Genomic DNA, 21,764 nt, shown 5'->3' on the forward strand with positions numbered 1-21,764 from the left:
ATTTATTTGAACAACAAGTACGTTAGATATTGTGACTATATAAACAACTCATGATTTCAGATTTGCAGCTAATATTTTCATGCTATATTCTTCATCTGAAATATTATTCTTGTTCTCTATTCATTCGTTCGAATATCCAATCGAACAAGATCTAGTTTGAGTTGTAATTCATATTCTTATTACTTGTAATCATGTATTTACATAACTTGTGTTGGGTTATAGTAAGGCTTGATTCCTGGAGGATAGAAAAAGTAGTCAGAGGACTAGGGTATAGGAAGGTTTGCTAGGGAAAGAGTTTTTTTCGGTGCTATCCATTTGTAATCAAAAAAAAATTGTAAGTTTTTTTATTGAAGTTGATATAATACATTCCCTATGCTAGTTGGCATAGGGACTTGGATGTAGGGTCATTGACTAGGCTTAAACGCCGAACCAAGTGAAAACTCCTGGTATTTTTTACATTATTCAATTCTCATATTACTGCATTTATATTTCAGCATTTTACATTCTGCAGTTAATTGAGACTGTCTCATTGTCTATCTCATTCGTAAAGGGTATATCTTATTTACATAAGAGACTGTGTCATTTGCCATATCACTTAGATAATCGTTATATCTATCTGGCCTTTGAATTTCATTTTTATGCCGCTAAACTATGACGAAAATTTATCATACTAAACTACGATCACACATCATTTCTCATTCTTCTATTATTTTTATTATAAATCTATAATTATTATATATTTATATAAATATATTAAAATTAATATATGATTGTATAAAAAATTCAAAATTTATTTAAATATTAAACCAACCCGCATAATGACCTGCGGTAAATATAGCAACTCTTAAAAGGGTTCTTCTTCTTTTTTTTGCTAATTTTTTTTATATATAACCAAGAAGTCAAAACTAGGAGAACAGCATACTCTAATCACTTAAATCCGATTTCATTGTTTTCAACATTCACGAATGCACTAGACTAGATTCCGGACCAAGTGTTTCCTGGTTTAAAATTCAAGTAAAATGATAATATAACTATACAGATACTATGCATATTGGTATGCAAATGCTTAATGTAAGAAGACGATATGTACATCCTAATAGATTACGGTGAAGAATCGACTTGAATATCGATTTCATCATTCGAGATTGGCTTTAGATAGATCTATATATTGACTATTAGTGGCTGCTGGAGATCTACTGGAGAATCAATAAAGGTCGAAAAGTTGTGGATGTCCTCATTTTCGACCAAGGCTCTCTCCAAAGCAGACTTGGCAACTTTCGTAACCCAGAATATTAGAACCACTGCGGCCAAAGTTAGACATTAGCTTTAACGGCAATACTATTCAGAAAGGAGGCAGAAGTGGAGATCTCTTACTGCACATCTTATGGTTTTCCTTAAGGAATTTATAGTAAAACTTTTACACTGTGCTCCAGAGATTTTTTAGGAGAGAAGAGAAGAGAAGGGAGGGGAGGAGAAGAGAAAATAAAAGAAATAATAGAAGAAAATAAATCAGTCGTGTCCTCCCGAGTTTTTGTGTGACTATGAAAAAGAAGATAATGTGAGAGTATATTTCCAAATCTTCCCATTTTGGGGAAGAAAGTTTTGGGGGGAAATTATAGGAAATTTTTTCTCCTGATCACTTCTCTTCTCTTGCCAAGAAACTCGGGAGCACGCCTAGGAAGGAAAATTTTAAAAAATAATAAACTGTGTAAAGTACATGTGCAATTAGAAACTCACCAGACACCAAGAGGCTCAAAACAATAAGCACCTGCATTAACAATTAAAAGCATATAACATTGTTTAAAAAAAACAAATGTAGCAATCCTAAAATATTAAACGGTGGATTCTTCTACAGTTCTAGTAGCTAAAATTATTTAATATATAATTTTGTATCAGAATTTTCTATTCAGAGGGCACTCATGTAATCATGTTTTTCTCAGTGTCAAGGACCTCGGAGAGAAAAAACTAGATGAACTTTGACAAAATAAAGTTCGAACAAGAATTTGATCAACAACGCTCTTACTTACCCAGCGACTTTTTGAAAAGTCATGCCATCCATGAGTTACATCAGAAATATCTTTGAGAGTTGTTCCAGCATATACCAGCACAAGCGTGATTGGCTGTACAAGAAAGCGGACTAATTTATATAACTAGAGGCCTAACTTATAGATCCTAACGCTTATCCTGACATGCAAAAGAAGAAGCTCATTTCAAATAGAGGGGATGCTCTGGCAATGTACAGTTTTATATTCTCGACAGGAAAATTATTGGCATAGGAAGGTAGCTAAAAGGAGAAGGTACCATCATTCCCAACCATGTAGCCAGAATGTATTCCACCATTGAAGTTGGTGTCATAGGCAATAGGTAATTTAACATGCTAAATGGAAGTACGGGGACAAGCCGAAGCAGCAAAATAATCTGTCAAAAGTCAAAACAATCAACATATGAAGATACTCACAAGTCAAGCAGAACACAAATTACATTAGAAATTATTCAAACTATTTATGTTACTAAACTAGATTGCCTCAGGTTGACCCTCTGCTTTGCTACATTTCCCGACCACCTACCTTTTTTTTCTTTGGAATATCAACGACTGATGATTTTTGCCACTATTAACTATTGACCAATAGTTCTTTCCAGATTAAAAGATCATTTATCTTTTTAAACTATCAATCTATATATAGAACGCAACCAAGAAATGTTTCTGTAGCTTGAATATTCAGATGCGGCCTTTATACAATGCAACTATGCACCATGCGCATATGTCACATGAAAGAATATGAGCTTATGATGTTAGTCATGGTGTGCACAAAAAACATTCACAAGCAAAAAAAACAACCTTAAATCCAGATTTATGAATGGCTATTGCAACGGCCTGGAACTGCGGATAATCTTTCACCTTGGAAACAACAAACGACCTAGCAATCTGAAAGGAAATATTAGAGAACAGTATATAATATAATTATTACAATAGTATTCAAGTGACAGTTTGCAAGAAGCTTATAAGAACAAGTATTGAAAGGCCAAGAAAAAAGGGCAGCACACAAGAAAAATAACGCCTTCATTATCACATATTTCAAACTAAATTCAATTATTTTAATTCATATTTCCAACTATACCAAAGAGAATGTGCTTTTTAACATTTACCGTTTTTCCAAGAAGATACGCCGCAGTTGCGCCTGCAGTAGCACCAACAGAATCCGCAAGAAAACCCACAGGTAAGCCGAAGAGATAACCACCACCCAGCTGGAAGAGAGATGCTAGTTGTTATAATCACATGACACTAAGAAGATACTGGTAACTTCAAGTCCCAACAAAGTTTTAAGTTCAAAAAAATAAGGTAAATAACAAAGTACAAAGAAACCATCACACACACAAACACAAGTTAAAGATAGAATGAAATAAGAATATTTGCAAGAGACAAACATACAACAAAATTTCTTCAAGTATCGCAACATTTTACCCATTTTGTGTCTAAATTACTCTATCATATTCTAAAGTATAAATAAAGACCTGGCCTATGTTCCAGACTAGCCAAGTTCAACCCTCTCACAAATCGCAATTTATCCAAAAGGGGCATAAAATTTTGTCGTTCGCATTTTAGAAGAACAAAACCTTGAAAATATGTGTTTTAAATTTCAAAGTATGCACTATGCAATGCAGCAATGGTATGTTATTGTAGAACTGTCTACCTTTTTATTAGAATTGAAGTCGGGATTTAATTTGAAATGCCATTAATACATTGGAATACCAATAACAGTAAAACTACTTATTACCTGTTAGTGTAAATAACTAAATATATATATATATATATATATATATATATCATAACTAACGAAACAATCACTAATCATATATAGTTACTTGAGGTGCTAATGAAAATTTTTGAACTTTAACCACTTCTCCCGCTACATTGAAAAATTTCTCAAAGTAGAAAAAACATAATGACTGATCTTACACAGTTGCAATGCCAACTAGCTAAATAAACACAGGCGCACGTGCACACTCACACTCACAACACACACACAAATATATGGGAACAAATTTGGAAATAGGCACACAGGAACACAATCACATGACACTAAGAAGATACTGGTAACTTCAAGTCCCAACAAAGTTTTAAGTTCAAAAAAATAAGGTAAATAACAAAGTACAAAGAAACCATCACACACACAAACACAAGTTAAAGATAGAATGAAATAAGAATATTTGCAAGAGACAAACATACAACAAAATTTCTTCAAGTATCGCAACATTTTACCCATTTTGTGTCTAAATTACTCTATCATATTCTAAAGTATAAATAAAGACCTGGCCTATGTTCCAGACTAGCCAAGTTCAACCCTCTCACAAATCGCAATTTATCCAAAAGGGGCATAAAATTTTGTCGTTCGCATTTTAGAAGAACAAAACCTTGAAAATATGTGTTTTAAATTTCAAAGTATGCACTATGCAATGCAGCAATGGTATGTTATTGTAGAACTGTCTACCTTTTTATTAGAATTGAAGTCGGGATTTAATTTGAAATGCCATTAATACATTGGAATACCAATAACAGTAAAACTACTTATTACCTGTTAGTGTAAATAACTAAATATATATATATATATCATAACTAACGAAACAATCACTAATCATATATAGTTACTTGAGGTGCTAATGAAATTTTTTGAACTTTAACCACTTCTCCCGCTACATTGAAAAATTTCTCAAAGTAGAAAAAACATAAAGACTGATCTTACACAGTTGCAATGCCAACTAGCTAAATAAACACAGGCGCACGTGCACACTCACACTCACAACACACACACAAATATATGGGAACAAATTTGGAAATAGGCACACAGGAACACAATCACATGACACTAAGAAGATACTGGTAACTTCAAGTCCCAACAAAGTTTTAAGTTCAAAAAAATAAGGTAAATAACAAAGTACAAAGAAACCATCACACACACAAACACAAGTTAAAGATAGAATGAAATAAGAATATTTGCAAGAGACAAACATACAACAAAATTTCTTCAAGTATCGCAACATTTTACCCATTTTGTGTCTAAATTACTCTATCATATTCTAAAGTATAAATAAAGACCTGGCCTATGTTCCAGACTAGCCAAGTTCAACCCTCTCACAAATCGCAATTTATCCAAAAGGGGCATAAAATTTTGTCGTTCGCATTTTAGAAGAACAAAACCTTGAAAATATGTGTTTTAAATTTCAAAGTATGCACTATGCAATGCAGCAATGGTATGTTATTGTAGAACTGTCTACCTTTTTATTAGAATTGAAGTCGGGATTTAATTTGAAATGCCATTAATACATTGGAATACCAATAACAGTAAAACTACTTATTACCTGTTAGTGTAAATAACTAAATATATATATATATATATCATAACTAACGAAACAATCACTAATCATATATAGTTACTTGAGGTGCTAATGAAATTTTTTAAACTTTAACCACTTCTCCCGCTACATTGAAAAATTTCTCAAAGTAGAAAAAACATAAAGACTGATCTTACACAGTTGCAATGCCAACTAGCTAAATAAACACAGGCGCACGTGCACACTCACACTCACAACACACACACAAATATATGGGAACAAATTTGGAAATAGGCACACAGGAACACAATCACATGACACTAAGAAGATACTGGTAACTTCAAGTCCCAACAAAGTTTTAAGTTCAAAAAAATAAGGTAAATAACAAAGTACAAAGAAACCATCACACACACAAACACAAGTTAAAAGATAGAATGAAATAAGAATATTTGCAAGAGACAAACATACAACAAAATTTCTTCAAGTATCGCAACATTTTACCCATTTTGTGTCTAAATTACTCTATCATATTCTAAAGTATAAATAAAGACCTGGCCTATGTTCCAGACTAGCCAAGTTCAACCCTCTCACAAATCGCAATTTATCCAAAAGGGGCATAAAATTTTGTCGTTCGCATTTTAGAAGAACAAAACCTTGAAAATATGTGTTTTAAATTTCAAAGTATGCACTATGCAATGCAGCAATGGTATGTTATTGTAGAACTGTCTACCTTTTTATTAGAATTGAAGTCGGGATTTAATTTGAAATTCCATTAATACATTGGAATACCGATAACAGTAAAACTACTTATTACCTGTTAGTGTAAATAACTAAATATATATATATATATATATATATATCATAACTAACGAAACAATCACTAATCATATATAGTTACTTGAGGTGCTAATGAAAATTTTTGAACTTTAACCACTTCTCCCGCTACATTGAAAAATTTCTCAAAGTAGAAAAAACATAAAGACTGATCTTACACAGTTGCAATGCCAACTAGCTAAATAAACACAGGCGCACGTGCACACTCACACTCACAACACACACACAAATATATGGGAACAAATTTGGAAATAGGCACACAGGAACACAATCTCCCCCCCCCTCCCGCCCTCTCTCCCTCCCTCTTCACATGCAGACACACACACAGATATATGGGGACAAATGATAATGACATGCACAATTTCTTGGACCAGAGCACTGAATAGATTTGTATACAATTATAGATCACAACATAACCTGAACATTGTAATTGGTGATACACAATTTCTATACAACTTGATGTTCAGCTAAATGAGTACTCATGATGAATTGCAAAGATTGCAGTGCGTAATGCTTCAAACAGAATTAATCCATGTAGCTGAACAGGAAAAGTTCTTACAGTGAGTACTGATGCCGGAACAGCTAGGATTGTTAGAGGAATGTATGCAGCAACCCTGCACATTTCGACAAAAATGTACTTTATTACGGAGACAAAATGTTAAATAGAAAGTGGCTATGTTGTTCTTTTTACAAAGAGTCAGTCTTGTTGGATTGTTATCCAAGGACATATTGTCCTCATATATTATGTTTTATTTTGGGGTTTTATATCAAAGTGCCCGATGTTCTCCACGGGGACTCGTTTTGGCCACTAAAATCAAATTATATATCACACAGTTAAATCTTGGAAAAAAATTATATGAAAAATAAAGGAATCGTAATCGGTAAATGATGTGTGACCCACATGAATTACAAAAAAGAACGTTATGCTTCTTTGTTATTAATTATTCTAACAAAATCATCATCGGTTCATTAAATTTTAGGTCAATTTTTTTTCAAAATTTATCAAAGTGATATATATAGTGATTATAGTGGACAAAACGGGTCCCGTGGAAATCGGGTAGCCACTTGATAGTTTCTAACAAGAACGATGGGCACTTTGATATAAAACCCTTTTATTTTGTTATCATGGCATCCAAATGAACTAATCACTTCACTAATATTTGCAGATTTCTAGAATAATGAGCTCTCTCTATGTTAGACCAGCAACTAAGATGAGAAGAATATGAGTTTTAGAAGACCTTTCCCTAGAATTTCCAATTATCCTAGCAGAAAATATCTTACATCAATATCGATCGCATGCACCCAAGAAAGCTGAGATTGGTCTCGAAGAATTTAATTCAATATATAAAACAACATGGAATGCCTTTCACATCTTCGTTTTCCTTCTAAATATAAAAATAGTTTAAAAGCACCAAGAGAAAAGGGGTAATAAATAAAAACAGCCTGTACTTGGGGTAAAAATTGGCTGTGGTGCTTCAAGCACTAGAGCACAAAAGATGTGGTTTCTTTTGAAGCAATGACAATGAAGACTAGTCTGACCACAAATTTCTTCAGAGTGATGAACCCTTGAAAAAACATGCATTGTACCTAGGGTGAGTTGCATAATATCAAAGGTCAACTTACAGTGCTAGAGGCCCCCAACGCCCAAGATCTTTCTCAACCCAAATCAAGAAATCCTTCAATATCTGTAATAGATCAATACTTTCAGAAAGAGTTGCATCATAAAGCTTATTTTTCTTTTGCAATTTTAATGCTCAAGTTCATCTCGAATTATGAGAATTGGAACCAACAATCTCGAGTTTTACTCTCAAGTCCTCTAACATGTTACCACTCCTTGCCCCTTGGCTCAACTACGCCGTATATAGCAAACTTATGTATTATAATCATATTACACTGTCATTACAGCAAGCTTAGACTCTATCAACACAGAAGCATGATATACATATCAAGCCCAAGCCCTCCTCCTAACACCTAATGCTCTTAGCCTCTTTACGAGAGTTAGACTGCAACTTAACACATAAGCATGATTTACATACTAACATCCCTAGCATAATTTACATACTATTGACATATGCATCCAATTCATAAGCAACCAACTAATCATCCACTCAACAGCAATCCAATTAAAAACCACATACCCTTAAAAGATTAAAACTTGCAGTTCTAAATAGATCAAATCCATCAAAAACACCAAATTTAATCACTAAGAAAAATATCAAACAACCATAAAAATGCATTACAGAGCAAACCCATGAGTAAAAATCAAACCTTTTCAACAGGGAGAGTGATAAAAGCTGTAGCAGTGACAGCAATGAAGAAAACAACAAGGGTATATCTCAAAAATGAAAACCAATTAAACGCCATTCACACAAATTTCAAAGTCTTGAATTCTTGATCCCCTTAGAGCCAATGAAAGCTCTCTAAACATGGACAAAGCCTATCCAAAACAATCAAGATTTTTTGTGGGTAATACATACATACATTATATATATAGTATATAATAGTATGTTGCAAAGTGTTTGATGAGAATGGAAGATTAGTAATAATGCAGACAAGAACAGCACAGAGTCCAGTCCAGTCCAGAGTCCAGACAATGTTTTTTTTGTCTCTTTATTATATTTAATATCATAAAATTTCAATATATAATTTATTTTGTTTTAAAATATTTCTTTTGTGCATAATTAAAATATGTGGTATCAATTTATTTTCAATCTCTGATTCTCTGTATTGTGAATAAGTCACTAAACGATTACAATTTTATATTCCTTATTGGTCCCCCAGATTTTCTACTAATATCGTCTCTTTAAAAAAATTGGCGGGACTTTTTAAAATTTGCTCCAGTAATTTTAGGAGCTGTTAGCAAAGTAGAGTAATTATTGCTGGAGAGATGAATAATTGTAGTGTGTTGTCTCAATGTCAATGCTTGATCTTTTGATTTAAAAATTTCAAATATTTTACTAAACTTACCATTACAATAATGTCTTATTTTTTCTTAGGTGGGTTCATTAGTACCTCTACGGCTCTACCACATGTTTTTTTAATGATTTTGAATTAAATCATCATTGCTAGCAGGTAGCAGTAAACTCCCTTCTGACAAACAAATTTGCTAATCGGAATGTGCCTAGCTCGTAAACAAATTTGTTAATCGGAATATGTCTCGTTCGTAAGTAAAACCTCGCCTCACTCACAAGTGAGAAATAGATTTAAAATATAATTCATAAAAGTTGAAAGTATGATTTAAGATATGATTGAACTAAGTGAAATTAGACTACCTTCACTATTATCTCTAGGAGCATAGAGATTGTTTTTGTGAAGAGAACAATATAAAAATCCATGACATTAAGATCGGCACATCTATTCACATCACATAGTAAGTACAGTATATGCTGTTGTGTTAAGTGGGCATTACATATGCCATTTGATCCCCGCGAACTTGAAATTCGAATTCTATGGGGTAAAAATCCAAAAAAAAAAATATGAATATACAAACAAATCCTAGTACAAACTACAAACTAAGTAAATAAAAATATTCTATGGCATATGTGTACCCTACAGTATATCTGTTCTCGAATATCAACCTCCTTTAAGTGCCATCACGAGACATAATTTGCTTACAGATTCTCGCAAATCATCTCAGCTTGTAACCTCCCATAGCCACTTAAATTTTTCCTTGCAATGTAACTTCTGAGCTGCCGGCGTATAGATTACAATTTCGACTCTGTTGCAAAATTTGAGTAGGAATTACTTAACCTATTGTTGACACAATGCATTAAGCAGCACATGACACAACATGAGGTCCACAAAGTACTGGTGCCCAATCTGACCATCACGCCACTGCAGTTTAGCTGGAGCACGGCCATAGTGTACCCCATCACTGCAACGATTGTCAAAATGCCAAGGATATGTCAAGTCAAAGTCATCAATCACCTTACTTACCAAAACAGATTGCCTTAGTTTGTCTAAAAGAATCCCGTTAAAAGCCTCCATTTTGCTGGGATTGAAGGCCATTCTTCTTGCATAACCAGCAGTTGCAATCGTGCTCCTGAATATAATCTCTGGCAACACCAGCCCCTTCTGACGGACACCGTCAATCACATCTGCCCAAAAAGCGGCTGCATCCTCTGCGCCCTTCGTGAACCTCCTAAGAGTAGGCCAGAAAACCCCATCGTGTAACCCTGAATTCATAATCACGGTATCCGGGACAATTTCTTGTGAGAAATAGCTCTTCAATAATTCTCGATATGTTACATTGTACAGTGAACTCAAACCTTGATAGTTCCCACCTACATTCGAATTGCCATTGAAAATGCTAGTAATTCGAACAGTCTGCCTTGGATTGTCCGGGTTGGTGATCTTCATATCAAAATGTCTAGGGACATCTTTGTAATCCAGATTTAAGATGAATTTTAAGATGTTCCGAATTGTATCACAATGATTAGAATCACCCCAGAAGAAAATCCAACGATTATTCAAACAATTCCAAGCCTCTTCACCAGAAAATAGCTTGAATGAACAATGAGTTGAGTATGTCCAACCATTACTCTCTAGCAAACCCAAAGAGCCATCGCACCATGGCTGTTGACACGGAAAGTCTGGTTCTTGGCACCTATACCTACCATCATTACTAATAGTACAGCTGTCATTCTTGGCATGACGAGTCCATCTACCCGACCAGATGTCTCTAGTAAAATCTGACTTTACGCATTGTCGTATTGCTGATAATTGTGCAGAAGACTTAATAAACTTAATCGGGATTGAACGAAGCACTTTATCAAATGCAAATCTTTCAGGAGAATTTTTCAATCCCTGAAAGTGCCGAAACAAGAGGATTATAGTAACATTGTAGTCTCCAGAAAAATCTGGGTGAACTTGTAGGGAAAATGTGTAGGTACCGTTGCCTAAATCTTTAATTGGTGGCCTAGACTTCCACAACTCACCCGAAACATCAGTCTCAAAATAATCGCCACCAAGGCAATGAGGTTTTCCCACTTCATCTACTGCTTGGAAAACAAATTCATGAATCTTCCCAGTTGATAACTCAATGTAATCATGACCATCCAACTCAGGAATCATAATTTCCACTGTCTGAGAGTCACTACATGGCTCAACACCGCTACCTACCCAAGCAGATAAAAGATTTGATGTAAAGTTTCCCTCTACCTCTGCCGAGATCCATTCCAAACTTAGGGGCTCTTCCGAACCAGAATTAGTGACAGGCATTGGTTCAAGACCTACCTCAACATCTTCCCGGGGTTGTGTAAAATTTTCTTGGAAACTTAATCTAGACTGACTAGATGCAGTAAACTGATCTATATTTTGATGGGTATGTGTCAAATATTGATGGGCATTATTAAGCTTAATAGCAACAAAATCATTATGAAACCTACTGGAATCCCAAGAATCAAACCCATAAATAACTAAAAGTCCTAGAATAGAAGCAAACAATAGAACCTTGAATGACCAATGAATCATAGGATAAATCTGATACCCCCATGAACAATCCTTAAATAAAGACTTTTGAGGCATCTTAAAAACCAAACCAACAAAAAAAAACTTACAAAATCTAACAATTAAGACTCAAATAGCAAGAAAAAAGACTTCAACTTTTCATCAACTCAAATAGAATAGAATTGTAAAAATTAAGTAAACAGTTTGAACTTACAGCAGCCAAGATTGTGAAAGATGTGGTGGTTATGAAGAATGTGAATGTGTAAGTGTAGGTTGATTATATATACAAGGACTCAAGGAGGAGTGGGAGGAGAATCAGAGTAGGAAAAGAAGAAGAGTTGGGGTGATTGAGTATGTGTGGTGTGTTGCATATGTTGGACTTAGTAGTTGGAATGGAATAGTAAAAGCTCCGAAACAACATACGAAAGTTGCAACATGCGCTTTTGTAATTATTCAGTGCATCCGTGATCCAGGTGTCACTAGTCCCTAATGACCTCGGAGTTCCATATCTATACTCTACATGTGCCTAAAATATATAGACGTACATATATTTATTATATTTATTATATTAACCCCTCATTTTGTTTATTCTTTTTCATCACGATTGACGAATCTTCTTCATCAAATAATCAAAACCGTTAGATTCAAATACTAAAAAAATACATTTTCACAAGTTCTCAGGTCCGAATCTCGTAAACAACAAATACATTTATATTATTATTATTATAAAGATACATATAAATTTTCAGATTCAAATCTCGTTAACAACAAACATTTATATTATTTATAAAGATGCATATAATATTTCATATTCGAATCTCACTCACCAACAACAAATATTTACAATATTATTTATGAATAAAATCTCATCAACTATACACTATTTATATTATTTGGATCTAACTTGAAATTATACATAACAAAATTATAATTATATAGTTATATTTATATAGAATTTTAATAAAATTATACAAAATATAAATAAAAATATATAAATATTAACCAAACCCGTCTATTGCACATGCACTAAGCTAGTTTAACTTAAAGTGACGGAGTTGTTTCATATTAACTCCAAAAATTTAGTAACTTTGATAATTTGAGATAGGATTCCTTATTGTTAATTAATTTGTTGTCTTATTCTTTATTGTTAATTAATTCGTAGCCAATAAGATAATTTGAATTTGGTATTTATTTAGTTATTAATTTGGTATCTCTAAAATTATTCTTAACCTATATAAATGGGTTAATTTATCATTATTTTCTTTTTTACGAGAATACAAAAATGCTCATTAAAATTATATTTTTATTAATATTTGATTTTTGTTACATGCTTTATAGACAAACAAAAAGCTCTATTAAGAATTGGAAATGTTAAATAATTTGTTTAATTAAGTACTGCATTTACCTTCATTCCTTTAACTATTAGGTATATAATTGAAATATTCAAAACTGTTATAAACCTTTGTTATAAACCTTGACTGAAAATATTAGTTATGTTTAATGTAGAGGAAGTATAGGAGAATAGAATATGGAGAGAAAATTATTTTTCATTTCATTAGCTAAATGAACTATTTATAGTAGTTGGTTTACATGGCTTACTAAGTAAGTTATTCAAATCTTCTTCATTAAGTATTACAAAACTTCCTCAATAAGCTTTACAGGTCTTCCTCGATAAGCTTTACAGGTCTTCCTCGATAAGCTTTACAAGTCTTCCTCGATAAGCTTTACAAGTCTTCCTTGGTAAGATTTGAGAGACTTCCTCGATACGCTTTGACAATCACTTTATTTTTATTCAAATATTTTAACACTCCCCCTTGATTGTCAAATGCGAGTTATTGCAAAGATTGACTGTCTCGTTAAAACCTTGCAAGGAAAAACCCGGTGGGATAAAAACCTTGACGAAGGAAAAAGAGTACAGCCTCACCCTGAATAAAATGTCTCACATTTTGACATTTTGATGTAGCAAACTTTTTAACCTCCGCATACCCATATTATTTCTCAGCTTCTCAAATATTGATGTAGGTGGTGACTTTGTAAGTATATCCTCCAGATTATCGCATGAGCGAACTTGTTGAACATCAATATCACCATTTTATTGAAGTTCATGAGTGTAGAAGAATTTTGGCAATATGTGTTTTGTTCGATCCCCTTTAATATATCCTTCCTTAAGTTATTTGGTGCAGGCCGAGTTATCCTCGAATAAAACTGTAGGATTGTCTGAAATACTTGATAATCCACATGATTCTCGAATATGTTGGATGACCGACCTTAGCCAAATACATTCTCTGCTTGATTCATGAATTGCTAGTAACTCTGCGTGGTTTGATGAAGTTGCAGCCATAGTCTGTTTTGTAGACTTCCAAGAGATAGCAGTATCACAATATGTAAATAGGTAACTTGTTTGTGATCGCCCAAAATGAGGATCTGACATGTATCCAGCATCTGCATATCCAACTAGCCATGATCTTGAATTGTTTGGGAAGAATAGTCCAAGATCGATTATCCCTCGAAGATATCTGAATACATGTTTTATTCCATCCCAATGCCTTTTAGTAGGGTCAGAACTAAATCTTGCCAACAGGTTCACTGCAAATGCAATATCCGGTCGTGTGTTGTTTGCAAGATACATGAGAGCGCCAATTACACTGAGATATGGAACTTCAAGTCCAAGAGTCTCTTCATCTTATTTTCTAGGACGGAAAGGATCCTTTTCAACCTCGAGTGATCGAACAACCATTGGTGTGGTTAGTGGATAAGTTTTGTCCATGTAGAACCGATCAAGAATCTTTTCAGTGTAGTTTGATTGATGAACAAATATTCCTGAAGATAAGTGATCCACCTGTATACCTAAACAAAATCTTGTCCTTCCAAGATCTTTCATTTCAAACTCATTTTTCAAATAGTTAGCAACATTAGTAATATCATCAGTAGTACCGATAATATTCAAATCATCGACATATACAGCAATAATAACAAAACCAGTTGATGATCGTTTAATAAAAATACAAGGACACACTTGATTATTAACATATCCATCATTCAATAAGTATTCACTAAGCCTGTTGTACCATATATGACCAGATTATTTCAAACCATACAATGATCGTTGTAATTTAATAGAATATAAATGTCAAGGCTTAGTGTCCTCAATATTTAACCCTTTAGGAATTTTCATATAAGTATCACTATCAAGTGATCCATATAGGTATGCTGTCATAACGTCCACCAAACGTGTTTCCAGTTTTTCCATAAAAATCATACCCATTAGAAAACGAAAAGTAACTTCATCCATCACAGGAGAGTATGTTTCCTGGCAATCAAAACCAGGTCTTTGAGAGAATCCCTGGGCTACTAGCCGGGCCTTATATCTCACAATTTCATTTCTCTCATTTCGTTTTTGTACAAACACCCATCTATTCCCGACAGGGACTACACCAGCTGGTGTTTGGACTGCAGGTCCAAATACATTTCTCTTGCGCAAGGATTACAATTCTTCTTGAATCGCAATTTTCTATTTTGGCCAATCATCTCGGTGTCGACACTCTTCCACACTTTGTGGTTCAGGATCGGAATTCATAATAATATCAGATGCCACGAAAAAAGCATATACATCATCAACCTCAATACTCTCACGATCCAGTAATTTCGTGTTATGGACATAATTCATTGAGATCTCATAATTTTCAGGTACCTTTACTTCTGTGGAAGCATTTGCCACTTCTGGGGCATGTGCCATTTCTGGGGCATGTGCCACTTCTGGGGCAACATTCTCTTCTGGAGGCAATCCCACGTCTGGGAGTTTTGTTACAGCCACTTCAGGGGCTTGAATCTCTTCAGCAGGAAATACCACTTCTGGGGTTATATTCTGAAACTTTTGCCACTTCTGGGGCAATTCCAATCAATTCCCGTTTTCGTGGTACAATATCTTTTGCACCAATAGGTCTACCACGCTTCTGGCGTGGCTTTAAATCACCAATCAATTCTTCAGGAATTGATTTCTTAGTAGGGATTTCAACTCGTTCCGGAGCATTAACAGCAGGTATATGTGACCTTATAATATGTCTAGAGTCACTAAAAACATCCGGCATTTGATTAGCAATATTTTGCATATGAATAATTCTTTGAACTTCAAATTCACATTGATTAGTACGTGAATCAATAGAATTTAATCTTGATGCATTCCATGATATTTGGGAATTTAATTTATGCAAATCATTATCTCCCCCTAATTTAGGGAACATGGATTCATCAAAATGACAATCAGCATAGCGAGCGGTAAAAATATCACCAGTTAATGGTTCCAGATATCATATAATAGATGGAGAATCAAAACCAACATATATACCAATTCTTCTTTGAGGTCCCATTTTATTTCTTTGTAGTGGTGATATAGGAACATACACAGCACAACCAAATACTTTTAAATGAGATATATTAGGTACTTGACCAAGAACTAATTCTTGAGGGGATTGTTTGTGGTAAGCAGAAGGCCTTATTCTAATTATATTTGCAGCATGAAGTATTGCATGACCCCAAACAGATATAGGTAACTTTGCCTTAGGAGTAAGGGAAGGGCAATAAGTTGAAGTCTTTTAATTAAGGATTCTCCTAAACCATTTTTTGTATGTACGTGAGTCACCGGGTGTTCGACTGAGATTCCTACTAACATACAATATTCATTAAAAGTTGCAGATGTAAATTCAGCAGCATTATCTAGTCGGATTGATTTAATGGGATGGTCAGGAAATTGAGCTCGGAGTTTAATTATTTGGGCAAGTAATTTGGAAAAGGCTGTATTTCGGGCTGTAAGTAGACATACATGATACCATCGAGTTGACGCATCAATTAAAACCATAAAGTACCTAAATGGGCCAAAAGATGGATGAATAGGACCGCAAATGTCACCTTGAATTCTTCTAAGAATTTTGGGGACTCGGTTTGAAGCTTAATTAGGGATGATCGGACAATCAGTTTTCCTAAGGAACATGCTAAACAATGAAGTTCATCTTGGGATATTATCTTTTGAGTTTTAAGAGTATGTCCCACAGAATTTTCAACGATACGACGCATCATAGATACTCTTGGATGACCGAGTCTTTCGTGTCAAGGGGAAAGTAGTTTTGGGTCTATATCTTTGGGGATGTTGACACTATGAGATTTAAGAACTCGTATACTCGTGACATATAATCCTGAAGAAACCGAGTGGAATTTTTCTAGGACCCTTTTATTGTCAACGGTGTTTGAGGTGACCCTTTTATTGTCAACGGTGTTTGAGGTGATGAGAAGGTATTCTTTTTCATTCTCATTAATAGTTTCAACGTGAAACCCGTTAAGACGGATATTTTTAAAACTCAATAGGTTTTTAGTTGACTTGCTAGAGTATAGAGCCTCTTGTATGTGTATGTGTGTCTTATTTGGTAGAAGAAAACTAGCTTTCCCAAAATCTTCTATTATATTTGATGTACCTGATACCGTCCAGACATGTGAGTTGGTTTTAGTCAACTGTGAGAAGTATTTCTGACACTGTAAAATAGTGTGTGTGGTTGTGCAGTCAACAATGCATATATCTTCCATCTCTATACATATATAAACGAAAAACATCTTTAAAAATACACCGAGTAGATAGAACAACAACATGAAACAAGTACATAAAATGAGCACATAAGTAAAACACAAAGAAAATAAATAAAGTAAGACAATACATATGAAGTCTAGTCGTCTAAACCATAATAAAGATTAGCACCAGTGTCTATTTCATTTGAGGCCTTATTGACTGGTTCATTAACTAGATTATAATTAGCGAAGTTGGTTTCTACTCTCTTTCCATTATTCCTTTTGGATGACTTGTAGAGATAAATAAGATGTTTGGGTGTGCGACAAGTACGTTTCCAGTGCCCCTCAGATCTGCACCTATGACAGATACCTCGGTTCTCTCCTTCTCGGGGTGCCTTTATTTTATTTGGCACTTCACGTTGTCATTTCTGGTGGCCAGAGTTGTAACCATCATGTTGCCACTTCAGGTGGCCAGAATGATATTGATTGTGAAACCGACCACGAAAATTTCCACGTCCACGGTTTCATCCATAACCCCGTCCTCCTCTATGCCCTTTCCCACGTTCATTCTTCAAGAATGATGTGTTATGTACTTCAGGTAACTGGGCGGAGCCTAGGGACGTATCTGATGATTTTCCAGTAGCAACTCATTATTCTTTTCAGCCACAAGAAGGAGAGATATCAGCTCGCTATATTTCTAAAAATTACGCTCCCTATATTATTGAGCCAGGATCATAGTGTTGGGGTGAAAGGTTGAGAGGGGCTTTTCAATCATTTCAGCATTAGTAATATTTTCACCACATAAAATTAATTTTGAGCTTATCTTGAAAAGAGTAGAATTATATTAAGCTACAGATTTGAAATCTTGTAACCTCAAATTAATCCAGTCATATCGGGCAGATGGCAAGTGAACAAATTTCTGATGATCAAATCTATCCTTGAGATTATTCCAAAGGGTGAGTGGATTTTTGATAGTGAGATATTCAGATTTTAGATCTTCGTGGATGTGATGCCTAAGAAAGATAATCGCTTTTGCCTTTTGTTCAACAATTGAGATTTTTTCCGGGTCAATAGTATCTTTTAGGCCATTAGCACTAAGGTGTAATTCCGCATCAAGGACCCATAACAAATAATTATTTCCCGAAACATCCAAGGCAAGAAACTCTAATTTTGCAAGATTCGCCATTCTGAATAGATTTTAAATAAGATATAATATGTCACATAATATTTAAACATGCAAGTTGAAATAATAAGTTTATACAAAAGTTACGACGGCATAACCGGCCAGAAAACTTTTAATTATTACTTGACGGGAGCGCCATCTTTATAGTAGTATTACTTGACGGCAGAGCCATCTTTATATTACTTGATAACAGAGCCATCTTTATAGTATTATTTGACGGCATAACCATCTTTATAGATTTCAAATAGTAACATAAATATGTAATAATATTTAGAAGAAAATGAGGAAAAGAAAACGTACCTCTTTTATGAAATAGTTTTAGTTGATAGGGACTCGTGGGTCAAAATAAGTCGTAGCTCTTTCGAGAATAAAGCTTCAGTTGGCAGAGACTCGTGCTGATAACGTGTTATAAACCTTTGTTATAAACCTTGACTGAAAATATTAGTTATATTTAATGTAGAGGAAGTATAGGAGAATAGAAGATGGAGAGAAAGTTATTTTTCATTTCATTAACTAAATGAGCTATTTATAGTAATTGGTTTACACGGCTTACTAAGTAAGCTATTCAAATCTTATTCATTAAGTATTACAAAACTTCATCAATAAACTTTACAAGTCTTCCTCGATAAGCTTTACAAGTCTTCCTCGGTAAGATTTGAGAGACTTACTCGATACGCTCTGACAATCACTTTATTCTCGATACGCTCTGACAATCACTTTATTTTTATTCAAATATTTTAACAAAAACAATTATTGTTGTTGCACATAGTGTTTTTTTTCGGGTACAAAGAATAAATAAACTGGGAAGCTATAAATCCGGATGTGTCTAATATCTTCAACCCCCAATTCCAACAGATTTATATCCTTGTAGTAGTAATTTTAAGACAACAAATTCGACTTCTAAATTTACTTTTTACTAACATATTAGTCATTGTCTACTTTTAAATGTTCGTGTATTTTGTGTGTATCCGGGTAATTTTAAATTTTATTTATTAGAATTAAAACTTTTAATCGAAGTTTGCAATGAGTGTTTGTGTTTGAAATGAATACGCATGACATGATTAAATAACAACACAAAGAAAGTAGTACTACATAAATGTATATACAGGTGATTTTTGTGTCTAATTCCTAAAATTGTAGCCTCGGATTTAATGTTGCTGCAACGGTGTCGGCAAAAAATTAGAGGGGAAGCATAAATACTTGATTGCCACTCCAAATTAGAGTTCATTTAATGAAATTCGCAGTTATTAGTATGTATGTGAGAATTCTACATTTATTTACTTGACAATTACCAAAAAAAAGAAAGAAAATTACAGCAAGCATGGTGATGCATTATTAGTTAATTATTATAATTACAATGGAGAAGTAGTAGCAGAGCAGCGGTGTAGCACCGACAGAAGAATTCAAAGCCTAAGAAAGAATCAAGCCACATGCCGTCACGGTTCTTGGCCTACTACTAACACTTGTTGGGGTGATTGAAAATTGAGGCGTCTGGAAACGGCAACCAACCAACAAGGATGATTATCAATCCACACTATATCTTGCTTAAAATATAATGCCCAATGTCTCAGATCCTCTTGTCAGACAGCCCTCACCCATGTATATAGTGTATTTCTAACATTTTTCTAACCGACTAACCAACTTCGAGAACAGGACTATTAGAGAGAGATCCTAAAATTTTAGCATAACATGTATTTAATGAAAATGTTGCGGTACATCATCGTATGGTGTTAAATATTTTTGGACTTAGTATTATTTTTTAACCCGAGAAGGCTGTTGAATGCATGCATATGGAGAGAAAAAAAAATGCCGAATATTGTGGCCATTTAAAAATACCAATGTCAATGTCTTGCTATCTAATAGTTCAAGTCAACTCGATCTTCTGAAGTAAAACAAGCTAAACGGAACCTACAAAAGAGATGAACCCCACAATTTGTGAGGACGCTTCAAATAAATGGATATATAAGCAAGCAAAGCTTTCTTGTCCACATCATCTGCTATGTATTCATCGCCCATATAGAAAATAATCTACCAAAACAACCAACTTAACTGTCCCCATACTCAAATTGTCGATAAAAATAAACAGATGAAAGAAAGTTTAGATGGGGACATTGGTGTTCTTGAAATAAAATGTTCTTTGCCACATCTTCAAGCTGTATTCTTGAAAGATTAAGGACCGGCGCATAGACTAATAGTACTTCCTCTTAATTTTACATGCTTAACAATACGCTTAGGCTATTTCAGACTTCCAAGAATCAAAGCTTGATTCACCCATCTATTGGTGAATCTGGATTTGCTTCCCTGGCCACAATTCAGACCCCGGGCCTTCACTAATCATCTTCGATGCCAAATTGATCATAGGAGCAGTTTCAGGGAAAGTTGGTTTATATTCCTCACCACCGACTGGAGCCTGAAAATCTATAGAAATCACAATTCGATATACAATGCATAACATACAGGGTCCACATGCCAAGGACATTTTAAGACTACATGTCCTACAGAGAAACCAGAGGCCAAGATTAAAAAAAATTTGCATGAGAACAACTCTTCCATGACTACACCAGTAAGTCAGTAACATAACTTGTTAATGATATTAGGTACAATTGATAAGCCCGATTCCTAACATCTTGAGTTTTAAGGAAAACTAATAACTTAACATGTATGAGTATCAAAGTTTTCCGGTCGTAGGAGATCTCAAGTTCGAGTCCGTCCTACCCCTATTTTCTTAACAGTTTCATCTTGTAGAAGGGCTTAACACAAAAGAAAGGTCGTTGACTTGTTTGACCATAAGGGAATGGAATCCTGTTATAGTAGCCCAATTCAGCAAGCCAATTCCCTTCTCCAATTCCTTTGCATACTGTGACCGCCCATATTCTAAAAAATCCGCATCTCAAGGTATTCAGATTTGAGTTTTTAATTCGGAGCTTCCCAGCCAAACGCTTGGCTCCTTTTCGGTTCCTTGGCCATCTCCAACAGTTTTGATCCAAAAATTCAAATTTGAATTACCAACTAATTCAAATACTGATCCAAATTTCTGACCAACTACAACTCATTATGATATCTATGCTATCTATTATTGTCATAATATCAGCCAATTTCATTCTTTTAACTAATTGAGGAAGGATTTGCAAATTGATAAAATCCGGTGGTCGGATTTTCCATCTCCAAGGAAAAACACCCAAATTTCTGATCCAAATTACTTTTTACATATAATAATATATAAATATCATATTAAGCAATTTTATCTTAAATTTATCATTTAATCATTATTAACATATATAACATTTCATAAATTAATTAAATAAAAAAACAATATACATAAAAATATTAAAATTGCGCACTTAATTCACGAAAAACACATTTATTGCAATAATTAATATACAAAATATCGTTACACTAATTTTCCGAATTAATA

General features: G+C 34.1%; 3 protein-coding genes across 4 annotated transcripts; all 3 read right to left on the reverse strand.

Annotated features, from left to right (window-relative positions):
- Window positions 1–919: 919 nt before the first annotated feature.
- LOC141686966 (uncharacterized) lies at window positions 920–8,750 on the reverse strand. 2 transcript variants are annotated; one of them, XM_074492083.1, is made up of 9 exons: window positions 8,434–8,750; window positions 7,789–7,850; window positions 6,725–6,779; window positions 3,148–3,246; window positions 2,840–2,926; window positions 2,302–2,418; window positions 2,028–2,120; window positions 1,738–1,768; window positions 920–1,301 (listed from the first exon to the last, which is right to left on the reverse strand). In XM_074492083.1, exons 1-9 carry the CDS (start codon window positions 8,527–8,529, stop codon window positions 1,162–1,164), a joined length of 780 nt encoding a protein of 259 aa, XP_074348184.1. In that variant the 5' UTR covers window positions 8,530–8,750; the 3' UTR covers window positions 920–1,161. The 2 variants fall into 2 exon arrangements, with proteins under 2 accessions (XP_074348184.1, XP_074348183.1); XM_074492082.1 differs by lacking the exon at window positions 8,434–8,750 and adding an exon at window positions 8,304–8,412.
- Window positions 8,751–9,499: 749 nt separating this feature from the next.
- On the reverse strand, window positions 9,500–12,039 carry LOC141684251 (uncharacterized). The gene has a single exon (XM_074489123.1). It carries the CDS (start codon window positions 11,689–11,691, stop codon window positions 9,916–9,918), a length of 1,776 nt encoding a protein of 591 aa, XP_074345224.1. The 5' UTR covers window positions 11,692–12,039; the 3' UTR covers window positions 9,500–9,915.
- A 1,744-nt stretch (window positions 12,040–13,783) lies between these two features.
- LOC141686013 (secreted RxLR effector protein 161-like) lies at window positions 13,784–14,242 on the reverse strand. The gene has a single exon (XM_074491079.1). It carries the CDS (start codon window positions 14,240–14,242, stop codon window positions 13,784–13,786), a length of 459 nt encoding a protein of 152 aa, XP_074347180.1.
- Window positions 14,243–21,764: the final 7,522 nt, after the last annotated feature.

Source organism: Apium graveolens, chromosome 9, assembly GCF_009905375.1.
Source record: "Apium graveolens cultivar Ventura chromosome 9, ASM990537v1, whole genome shotgun sequence".
NCBI classification, from domain to species: Eukaryota; Viridiplantae; Streptophyta; class Magnoliopsida; order Apiales; family Apiaceae; genus Apium; species Apium graveolens.